Source organism: Lutjanus erythropterus, chromosome 6 (assembly GCF_056507025.1).
Source record: "Lutjanus erythropterus isolate fLutEry1 chromosome 6, fLutEry1.hap2, whole genome shotgun sequence".
Taxonomy (NCBI): Eukaryota; Metazoa; Chordata; class Actinopteri; order Lutjaniformes; family Lutjanidae; genus Lutjanus; species Lutjanus erythropterus.
Window position 1 is genome coordinate 8,667,094 of NC_139322.1, and position 12,393 is coordinate 8,679,486.

At 42.0% G+C, this 12,393-nt stretch overlaps 1 protein-coding gene across 1 annotated transcript in view; it reads right to left on the bottom strand.

Annotated features, from left to right (window-relative positions):
- magi3a (membrane associated guanylate kinase, WW and PDZ domain containing 3a) overlaps nt 1-12,393 on the bottom strand; it is a 209,515-nt gene that overhangs the window by 21,984 nt on the left and 175,138 nt on the right. The window contains exons 9-10 of the mRNA XM_084720430.1: nt 6,361-6,561; nt 1,597-2,220 (exon numbers count right to left, since the gene is read on the bottom strand). Of these exons, the coding sequence (XP_084576556.1) occupies nt 1,597-2,220; nt 6,361-6,561 (825 nt within the window). The remainder of the gene's footprint in view (nt 1-1,596; nt 2,221-6,360; nt 6,562-12,393) is intronic.

Genomic DNA, 12,393 nt, shown 5'->3' on the forward strand with positions numbered 1-12,393 from the left:
CCTGCTCTGTATTAAGCAGTAACACACACACACTCTCTCTCACACACACACCGTATATGGACATGTAACATCAAGAAATGCATATAAGGCTGGCATAAATGAGCAAAAAGTTAATAGCAGTGCACGCACACACACACACGCAGAGGACAAGCCCCTGGAGCTCAGAGCAGAGCCCAGCTGAGCACATCTGATATGAGGGTGCAACACTGAATCTAGGCTACTGCACTGCAGCACAGGCAAAAAGGAACAAGCCCTTCAAATCAGTGTGAGCCTGAAGTAAGAAGAAGGGCAATGATTACCCACCATGCTCCTGCCTCTCCTGCCTTCCTTCTCCCTTTCTCTCTAAGCAGCAAGTGAATCACTGAAGCTGCCATCTCTCCTTCGCCTTCCCAGCACGGCTCACCATGTGACTAAGCATGACTTCCTCCCTGTTCGGGAAGGTGCACGGCAGATGATGCAGAGTTGGTGTGGACCGGAGCGTGAAATTGCTTTATTTAACATAAGAAGAGAATCTCCGTGTCCAAGCAGTACCTACAGAACCCCACAATCCATCCTGGTGTTTATGAATTAAAACGCTGTACATGTTAAGTTAAATGAGCAATATGTCAGACATGAGCGTTCAAAAATGATGACTGTTATGTCCAAAAAACGAGTTGGAGCAACAGGCAGTATATTAAATAGGTTGAAGCTCTATTTAATATACGATCTATGGTTGCGGTGAGTTGTTTCCCCCGTCCCCTCCTCCCCGGACTGATGCTCAAACAGCTTTTGCAGGTTGCCTGCAGACTGCAACAAGTCCTCCACTATCAGTTGATCAGCTGTTTGTAAGTGGCAAAATGTAAAGTTAAGTCTTTTATCCTAAAACAAAAGCCAACTGCTCTGAAAATACACACTCCTGAGTTGGGGTTCAGTGACTGCCTGTCTCATAAAATACAATGTGAAATATGTCCTAGCAATACCACTGCTTTTACCCCTTGCAGAGGAATTTGGAAAAAACAAATACACTGTGATATATACTGCTGCAGTACATGCTTTAAATTCCAGTTCATACCGCCCAGCCCTAATTTCAACCTATTTAATATGTGATCTATGGCTCCAACTCCTTATTTGGACTGCAGTGCTCATTTTTGGATGTGCAACCGATGCTTCATTAACTTGTTTTCTTATTCTCTGATGACATATGATTTAGTGCAACAAATATATGACATATTTCTCCTTCAGCTACCTTTTTCGACGCTGCTCTAACAATTCTGCTTAATCCCTTAAGAAATTAATTTCAGATGCAGGCGGATGGGCTTCACACCTCTGTTGTTTCACTCATTTCTTTCTTCTGGGGTAAAAAAAAAAGGTAGAGACAGACAGACTACAGGCGACACAAAGCTGCGCGGGGATTAAAATGATTTCAGGAGCGTGGGACTAAACCGCCAGACTATCTCCGGGCTCCAACACCTGTTTGTTGTCTGAACAGTAACCTGAGCAGATTAATATAGACAGCAGCGATGTCACAGCATCAGCACTGTAACCCCGCCAGCTGCGACATACTTCTGCGGATTAGTTCAGTGCTGCTGCGGCTGCAGAGTGTTTCTGCCGACTCACCTCCTCTCAGCACCAGCACGTTGACCTCGCTGCCCACAGGCAGGTCTTTGAGGATGTCCACCACCTGGGAGTGGCTCAGCGTCTGGACGTTCTGTCTGTTGATCTCCTTGATGACGTCGCCCTTCAACAGGCCGCGGCACCACTGGGCGTCCAGGATCATCTTCACCTTCTGGCCCAGGGGGCAGTCCGCGATGGCGAAGCCGAACCCTCCGGGGCCTTTCACCAGGGGGACGCTCACCAGCTCCGGCTGCAGCAGAGTGGGGTCAGGACCCTCCTGGTGGTGGTGGTGGTGGTGGTGTTGGTGAGGGTGAGCGTGGTGGTGGTGGCGTCCTCCGTTGGTCATGGGCGGCACTGCGGCAGTCTGCCTGGAGAGCGTCCCTCCGTCTGGGACTGTGTAGTGGGGGTCCTGTGGCGTGGAGGTCGAAGGGGACGGGGAGGTGTCCTTGGAGGTGCAGAGTCCTCCTGATGTCTCCTCACTGCTGCTGGAGTCCTCGGGCAGTGGGTAGCCCCGACACAAGACCATGTCCACGTACTGGTTGATCGGAATGGACTGGAACATCTGGACCACATCAGCGTGAGTCTTCCCCAGCACACACGTCCCGTTGATGTCCACAATCACGTCACCTGAAAGGACAAAGAGCTTTTACACATTTGTGACATCACCACACCGAGACAAATTTTAAGATGCTAAACAAAACATTCAGCCTCATCAGATGTCAGCAAACAACTAACTTTGTTCAACTTTGTCAACTCTGTGTAGCAGAGGAGTCCCTCTCGGTGTTCCCTGTGTCCATTTTCAACATGGCGGCCTGGTGAGCAACTGTCTTATATTACTGCTAAATAGTCACTAAAATATGTTGCTTTTAGGCAAGAAATAGATGACACAGAACCAGAATATAGAGCCATTTATGATCAACTTGACAATCCGAGTTTCAGGAGTCTCTGTTGGAATCGTTTGTGAAAGAGATTTGTGAAACTGTAGTGAGATCTGTTATGTTATATAAGTTGATCTGGGTCGGTTCAGAGACAGAAAACAACTTGTTATGGTTAGGGAAAGGTCACAGTTTTGATTAAAATGATCACTCTTGCGAGATCTTTCATGTGTTTGGGGTTTCCTTCTAGATGTGAGAGCCAGAATAGCGGCTGCCTTGTTATAATCTTTGTTGTTTTACAGCTAAAATGTGTTTCTGAAAACATTTCAAATTGAGAGACAGGCGATGTAGTAGAAGAATCCTGATCCATATTTGATCAGCACTGTCTTTTGTAGCCAGTGAGATCAGACAACACTTTTTTCCCCAAACTTTACTGAAAAAAACTAAGCGTGCAATTGTTTTGTTCTGAGATGCTGGTGCTCTACATTTCATTCTCCATCTTATTTTACATGAGAAGAAGAGGGCTTACTTTATTAATCCCTCCTGGGAAAATGTAATTTTTCACTAATTTTTACACACACACAGGCCAGAAATACATGCACATGCACAGGACCTACAGACATGCATCAGAGAGATGTCAGCGACGGGGCGGCACACAGATATAGTCAGGCGCCACAAGTGGTTAGGGGTTCGGTTCTTATCTGAAGGATCTGATCTTATTTTTGGTCCATGTTGGACTTGAACTGGCCACCCTCCGGTTCACGAGCCAAGTCCTGAGCTAATTTTGGCATTTTATGTTTATTCTGTGTCTAATTTCATGTGAAAAATGCATCCTATGTATTTTATTCTCATCTCTATCTTATTTTTACTATAATTGTCAAGTGAGTTAATATCATTTTACATTATTTATGACATTCTTTCCCAAACCCATGTTCATTCTATTAGACCAGTCCTATTTAATTTATTGGTTTTAAAGCACTTTGGGCTGCATTTCTTGTAGGAAAGGTTCTATTCAAAAAACTTTCATTATCATTATTATTATTAGAAAAACTCAAAACCAATGTCTCTTTCGATGTATGTGAGAGAAGACAAACATCTCTACAGCTACAGATATCTGAAAATTTGTCAACCAGAACAAGATGTTGGATGGATAATTGGGGCTATAAGCAAAAGGAAAAATATGGAATTTAGATTTTGGGGTGAACTATCCCTTTGAAGAAATACAATAAAAGACAGTAATGGTCCTGATGTAGTTATCAGAATAAGCGAAACGATAATTATCTAGCTGGACTGTAGAAGTAGAAACTGTATCTGCTCCTCCGACTCTTTAGAAAATTCAAAGACGTTAATAGAGGGGAGGGGAGGAAAGGGAGGGGAGGAGAGGAGAGGGAGTGAGAGCACAAAATAGAACAAGATCACTAACATGCTGTTCTCCTCTTCCTCCTTTCATCTCTCTGTGAGAGGGGAGACTCTCATCACCCCTGGCCTGGCTGAGATATGGGCCGGGATTGGCCGGCTGAATTGCTGACTGGCTCGCTGGCTAAAAGCCCAGTGGAGGACTGAGCCCACCTACACAATCAATACCCTCTCCGAGCAAAACACTGCTAAGGTTTCACTCTTGAAATGAGCTCCATATCCTAATGTAGTGCCTGTTCAGACCCACTGCACGTACCTCGAATGACTTATCTAATAACTAAGCTTCCACATAAAAATAGAGACACTGTAAGTGAAACACAGTACTACTGTCCATTTCACCAACAAAGATTAGGCCAAATTCAATCTAAGATTAGTTCTAATTTGAGTTTAGCAAAACTAGATTTAAGGTTAGTAAATTCAGGTTTAAAATGAACTATTTCACAATTAAAAACTAATCTCTATTAAGTAAAACGAAGTTTATTAAAAACTGAAATTTTATAGAGTTTAATCAATAAATTAATTTAGCTACGTTATTTGCTAGCTCGCCAAAAAGTTAACGAACCATTACAGCTTGCTATCTAGCTAAAACATTATGTTACACTGTTTGCTAGCTAGCAAACAACCCACTCTAATGTCCTCTCCTTAATTTTTGGCTGTCTTGTATTCCTTCATAAATCTTTAGCTTTGTTATTTGCAAGCTAGCCAAAAAGTTAACACTACATTGTTTGCTACCTAACTAGAACATTAAAATAATGTTTCACTGTTTTCTAGCTGGCTAAAAAGTTAAAAAAAAATGTTACACTGCTTGCTAGTTAGCTAAAAAGTTAGCTAGTTATTTTTTGTCTGCTTTGTGTTCCTTAATAAAACTTTAGCTTCATTATTTGCTGAATAGCCAAAGAGTTAGCTAACATTACATTGTTTACTAGCTACTCTAACATCTTCTCCTGTAAGAAAAACTCGAAGAAATTAATGAGGTAATATGGCTGAATAAGAGAAGATTAAAGAACCGACAACAGCACAGAGAAAAGGAGACCAGCTATTACCGGGCAATAACCAGGAGCCTGTTTCCTCATTTTAAGCTTGTTCAAAAGTGTAGTGCGACATAATTTTTGGTTAAACAATGACTTAATAGGGTTTTTAAAAAGTAAATTAATCCTTGTTAGTGCAACCCAACCAGAAACTTGAAATATTTTACACTTGGCATAAATAAATGTGCCAGTCCTGCAGTCGGAAAGTCCTAAATCCAAGAGTAAGCTCCATGAAGCTGTTACGGTTCAGTTCTTGCTATTATAACCAAATGAAATTAATTACATTCATTTTTTTGCTTTAATCAATTACCCTCCTTCTCGAGGGAAATGAAACATTGAAAATAATTATTCTCTGTTCCACTTTCATGTTGATTCTCAGCAGCAGCATGAGTGCAGCTGTAAGAGCGTTCAATGTAATCAATATGACTGTAATGTGAATCCTCAGGCAGTAATTTGAATTACTACAAACACCATGCATGTGATCACAGTATTTATATTTACAATAAAAGGGAATTTACAGGGCCGCTAACATGCAGGTGCAGCTACAGTTGGTTTATAGCAGTCTGGAGAGGTTACTTGTAGCATACATGTCATATGCACATCCTTCAGATAAGCAGATTGTCATCCAGCAGCCAAGAGAAGACAACCGCTCTGCAGGCCTATTAAACCTCTAATATATGACTGCATATAAAATCTGGTTGTCACCCATTAAGTGAACATGAGCTTTATTGACGGAAGTTTTCTATTTTTAGAGCTACACCTCCGAACGCTGCCTATAAACGTTTTGCCATTGCTTGATCGAGCAATGTGACATTCACGGTAAAGTGCTCGTTCGGTGTTTTTTCTCCAAATGTGTTTGTTTGTGTGTACTCAGGGTACATAAAACTGTATTATGTACAGTACTTATGCTGATGCCAAGCTGAGTGTCGCTGTGTGTGCATGGGAATTAATGCCACGCAAACAGTGTCCACGTGAATGTGACACTGATGCATGTTTTGTTTAGACAAGAAATCATATTTGTCTCCTCTTAAAGGGATAGTATGGATTATTTGAAGTGTGCTTATCCACAATCAGTGTACTACCTGCAGTGGATGCCAGTCAGAAGCAGAGAGGAGGACGAACATGGAAGTTAAGCAAATCACTGCCGTAGTTTTTGTGTGCATTATATTTTTAATGCCTAACTTTGCAGTCAGTTTTTTTCTGTCTGTTTGTAAAGTAAAGTGGTGAAAATATTCAAAATATAGCACATACTTCAACTGATTTTTTTAGGTCAACCTTTTTTAAGTGACTAAACACCTTTTGCTGATGACCCTGAGCACAGCAGTTCATTCCTCCTTTAATGTCTTTACGTTGGGGACATGTAGGACTGCGTTTAACTGCCAAGCAAAAGCCCAATCCCAATCTTTAAGTGCACTTTTCTGAACAGTAGGTCTGTGAGGGAAGCTTACCTGAGGCGATCTTGTTGTCATGTGCGGCAGGCCCATCCGGAAGGACGTTTTTGACCTGAAGGAACTCGTCCGGTCGGTCTCCTCCGATGATGGTGAACCCAAAGCCCTGAGGGCTTTTCCTAAGTGCTGTCTGAAGGATGGTGCCCTGTAGCTGAGACGGATCTCGCGTGAAACCCCTCACTCCCCTCACAGGCTCCTCTGCTGTAGGGATGAGAGTGGAAAAAAAAAGACGACAAGATTGACAAGTGGTAATGGACAGGGAAATGGAGAAAAATATCTTTAATGGCCTAATTACTGTAATTACTATACACTAAATTGCTTCAGTTTATCCGCTTGAACACATTACACAGTCCTAGTCTGACAATAAATAGTGAGATACCGAATTCAGCTTTATGAAATGAAGTCACAGTGGCATTAATTCTGGAGATGAGAGCAGCAGCGCATCTTTAAAGTTCACAGGTTTACGTGCTGGGACTGTCTGTTCGGTATGTAAGCATGCATGTGTATGTGGAAATGAGCCTGGGATGGTGAGGAACTGAAAAGCTTGCTCATAAATTGCCATCTGTCTCCAGCATAACAATATTCACACAGTGACAATGTGTCTGACAGCACGCCACTCATGGCTAATAATGACATGAACAGTCTAAGAACATCGCAATCTATATGAAACAAATCACACTTTCAGCAAGCAAAAATTTTAACAAAACTTTATATTGGACGCTAGCTTGCTAAAAAGTTAGTCTACTCATGATGGCTCGGCAGGAAATCTCTAATTTTTCCTCCTTTGAGAAAAAACTTGTTGGCCAATTTAAGAAGGCAAATAATAACAAAACATTGAAAAAACAGCCAACACTATGGCAAAACATTACACAGTTTGCTAGCTAGCCAAAAAGTTAACCAAACATTACACTGTTTGTTAGCAAGGTCAAAAGTTAACAAAACATTAGATTGTTTGCTAGGAAGGTAAACATTTAAGAAAACAAAAGAGTGTTTGCTAGCTAGCTACGAAGTTATGAAAATGTTTGCTTGCTAGCTAAAAAAGTAAAATGTTACATTGTTTGCTAGCTAGCTTAACAGTAAACAAAACATTACGTTGTTTACTACCTAACTAAAACAGTTGATAACGTGTTACATTGATTGCTAGCAAACTAAAACGTAAACAAAACATTTCATTATTTGCTAGCTACCTAAAAAGTTAATAAAATGTTACATTGCTTGTATTGCTCAGAATTTAACAAAACATTACATTGTTTGTTAGCTAGCTAAAAAGTCAACTAAATGTTAGGTTGTTTGCTAGCCAGAGAGATTGACAAGTGGTAATGGACAGGAAAATGGGGGAAAAAAAACATATCTATAGATTATTAAAGGTATAATAATAATTTTAATGGCCTAAATATGGTAATTATTATACACTAAATTGCTTCAGTTTATCTGCTTGAACACATTACACAGTCATAGCTGGACAACAAAAAGTGAGGTATGGAATTCAGCTTTTATATTCAATTTGAAATGAAGTCACTGTGGCATTAATTCTGGAGATGAGTGCAGGTTTACGTGCTGGGACTGTCTATGTGGTATGTAAGGATGCACGTGTATGTGAAAATGAGCCTGGGATACGGTGAGGAATTGAAAAGCTTGCTCATAAATTGCCATCTGTCTCCGGCATAACAACATTCGCACAGTGACAACGTGTCTGACAGCACGTCACTCACTGCTAGTAATTACACGAACCGTCTAAGAGCATCGTAATCTAAGTGCAAACTCAAACAAATCACACACACACACACAGAGGAAACTTGTGAGTCTACTGCTCTGCTTGCAAAGCCAATAAACATCCAGTTATTGCAAAATGTCTCTATATTTCGCCCCAGTCTCATCGCAAACAACCAATTCCTTTCACTGCAGTGATAAATCCGTCCTGAAATGCGTCTGACATTTTCCAGGTAAACTTTTCATTGCAAATTCCCTTTGTGGTGCCTGCAGGATGTGTAAATGGGGCAACTTTTTAGAAGACAGGGAAGGAATTATATTAGACAGTGCATGCTTGTGTGTGTGTGTGTGTGTGTGTGTGTGTGTGTGTGTGTGTGTGTGTGTGTGTGCATGTGTGAGGAACAGAGCGAGATAAGCGCGATGAGATGGAAGGAGACAGAGAGAAATATAGTCAGCCTTGACAGAAAGAGGGGAATTCTAACTAAATCCGAGCTCGCCCTCCCCTGTGGTGTGAGCCTCTATGAGATTATGAGTTATGTGCTGTGGCCCTGCACGCTGGGCTTCTTCTCTGGCAGTTCCCACACTGATAGATGGTGGGACATCAATCTCATTAGGGGGGGGGGGGTGAAAGATAGAAGTCCCCCCCCAACCCCCCCCCACACACACACTCTTCCCCACTGCCTCCAACACCACTCTCAATGTGTCATGGGATTGTGATTTGCATAATTGCATCGCAATTGGCTGATAAACGTGACCGCTCGGAAGAGGAAAAAAAAAAAAAGATTATGCCAAGTATGATTAACATGACATTCCCGCATCGGAGCTGTGTCACAGAGATATATGTTATCAAGATTGTATATGTAAATTAATGTTGTGTGAGTACATGCATGCAGGTGCAATGACATGAAATTCATCACGGCTATTTACAGGGATAGATCGGATCGTTTGATGTGGGGTTGTGTGAAGTACTTGAAGTACTTGTTGTTGTAGGTCAGCACGCCCCCAGTTTGGAGAAACGTCGGTTACAAAAGGTATTTTAGCTACTTACACAGCGTCCTGTAATATATATACTCTAATAAATCATAATGACCATGATATGTCATCAGACATTAGGGAAACATGCTGAAGTTGAAGCACTACAGCTGCTGTGCCTCCCTTTGTAGCTTCCATCCCGGACTAGAAAAACTATTTTGTTTGTCTGTTTCACATTAATTAGAGTCCAAATTAATGATGAATGTTCCCCGAATGAGTTACTGTCTGTTTATGAGCCACAAGAAATTATTAATGATCTAGTAGAAGGACTGCATGTTTATAATGGTTAAATTAAGTAAAATGTTAATAGAGTTTGGCAGGCAGCGAGACAGGCAGCCACTTAACTCATCATCCAGAGTGTGTTATTTCAGAGCAGTGGGCTTTTGTTTTCAGAATAATGGGCTTAACCTTACATTGACAGACAAACTGGCAGTTATAAACAGTTGATCAATTTACAGTGGAGAGACTTGTCCTCGCTGGTTACTGTCAATTTTCACAAGGTTGTGTGCACCCTGCACCCCTGCAGTGCTCCTGCAGCCTGCCTGTTGACAGAGAGGAGAGGGTGAGGGGAAACAACTCACCTCAACTGTAGATCGTACTAATTTAAGGGGTACGCCATATTTGGAGTATCGTCACTGCTTTACCTTGCTGCCATCAATCGTCGCATCGCTCTTTCAAAGCCAACAAAACTTCATACGTGAAATCAGTCATTTTACCTTGCAGAGCACAGGAGCTGCTCGACTACCAGAGCTTCAACCTATTAGTTTGTTTGTGTTATTGTGTGACTTCTGTGAATCCAAATGATCCTTTTACAATAAACTAACCAATCGAGGCAGCAGTAGACCAGCGGCTCCCCTGTTCTGCAAGGTAAAACGACTGATTTTGCCTATGGAGTTTGGTTGGTTTGGAGAGGGAGATATTTGGCTTATGTAACTGTGTTTTCCCGCCAGAAACGGCTGTTGGACGGCAAAGTAAAGCCGTGAAAACATATTCTAAATATAGTGTACACTGACCCTGCCTCTCTCTGCTTCTCCTAACTGGGGGCATGCTGACTGGCATCTACTATAGCTGAAACACTGACTATCGACAAGTACCTAAAACAGCCCCACATCAAATAATCCAAACTGTGCCTTTAGGTGTGAGAATGTGTGTTAAATGTATGTTGTTTGACAGGATTAAGCCCCATCAGGCTGCCCAGGCATTCCATGTTCACACAACACGTCAAGAGACTGTCAACACTGTTTCTTACGTGATGGCCATGAAAGCAACACTGACAGAGGAGTAAAGGGAGAGGGGAGAGAGAATCAGGGAGGGGGCGGCACACCAACGCCATGTTTACATGGTCTTGATTAAGCTGTGGGCCACAAAGGGACAGTCTGTATTCTCGGGGGTGAAGTGATTATATGAAATGTCAGACGGGATTGTCAGCGCTGTAATTATGGCTGAGCGTAGCGCTGCGCTTTGCTCCTGTGTGCTCTGCGGCATTGTCTGGGAGGGTCAGGCTCGCCATCCTTGTCAAAACAGTGTTTAGATGCCACCTCACGCACGTCCACACACTTGCGCAAGACCACTAGCCATTAATTCTCATTAACAAGGGTGGGAAGGTGCAGGACGGGCACAGGGGAGGCAGTGGGAGCTGGAGGCAGCGGCGGCAGCACACAGAAGCAATATCATCCACAGACTGCAGAGAGGCTCAGCTGTGGGAGGTGGGGTCTGCGTGCAACAGAGTGAGGCAGACAGTTCTGTCCGAGGGGTGTCTGAAATACAGAGGCTAGTTTGAATACTAATGTGCCCATGCTTTGTGTGTGCACACACGGAAGAGTATAATAATTCTCACTTATTGCATCCCCTTAGAATTATAAGATTCAATCTGACAAAACTGAGTTAATCACATATTCTTATTCTGGGACCAATTATTAACATTATGTGTGGTGTTTTTTAAAATACATTTATATGCAATTTGGGGCTTTTTATTCAGAAAACAAAAAGGTTCTTTCTGCAAAGTCAAACACTCTTTGGAGACAGATGACAGATAGTCAATGGCAAGGGACAAATAATTTTTTGATCCCATGTGAACTGTGCCATGAGTCACCCATGTGAAGTTCATCAATGTAAAAGATAATTTTACAAGTCAAGGAATCGCAGTTTGTTGTAAAACCATTGAAGTATCAGACTTTGAATGAGTGACGTCATGATTTTGTCCCTCCGAAACGTGTTTTCATACCTGGATGCAGTCATACAACAGGGCTCATACTCATTCTTTCTCTTCATGGGCGATAAAAGTACCAGGACTTGGTGGATAAAACACTTCAGGTAAGATAACGCTACGAGGAACAGCGATGTTGGTGTTGGTGATGTATATTGAACTAAACAACGACAAACTGTTGTATATTTCTTTGGAGGTGTCAGCAGTCTTTCTGTGTGTGTATGAGATGTTCTCTAACAACTTGGAAGGCTCAGCAATGACCTTCGAAAAGTATCTGTTCAGCCACATAGCAAGTTCCTCCTGAGCACATGGCCAACAGGCAGCCTCAACTGATAGAAGTGATATAACTGAACAACATTATGTCATGATCATGCACAGAACTGCTGACACACTGGACTGGACTGGACTGGACTATGAGGAAGGACCCAGAAGGCCGGATGGCTACGCACCAATTAATTTGAATAAGGAGGAGCAGACCCTTCAGAGGAGGTGTGATGAGTGTTTCTCTTTGGTCTGATCCTGGGATTGTCTCGGGTTTGTTGGCGTTTTGCTGCAAGACACGATCAACAAACTCTTCTGCACCAGACCTTGTTCTCCTCCAGTGAGCTTCATTCTTGTCACCGTTTACCGACTCAACAGGACAGTTTTTTTTCCAAGTGTTGTGGCATCAAGCCCAACTTTTGAGGTTTTATATCACAACAGAACCTACCACAAACTTTCCTTGAAAATCATTGCTTTTTTTAAAAACTGTTTTGCAGATAGAACTTTATAATTCCAAGCAGAAAGTAAGTTCTAGCTGCATTTGACGTGTTCCAAAAAAAAAACCCTCCTTTATAAATTTTGATATTTTTCATTTAAAATACATTTAGGATGTCTGTCATTTTCATATATATATAAAGAGACTTGATCCACATATCAGTTTTGCCATTCTGAATACAAAAACTGTGACGTTCAATATCTCAAACCTACTCAGACGCAGACAGGGGGGGCGAGTTCTGTCCGAGGGATGTCTAAAATACAGAGGCTCATTTGAATACTAATGCGCTCACGGTTTGTGTGCGCACACACAGAAGACTGTAATAATT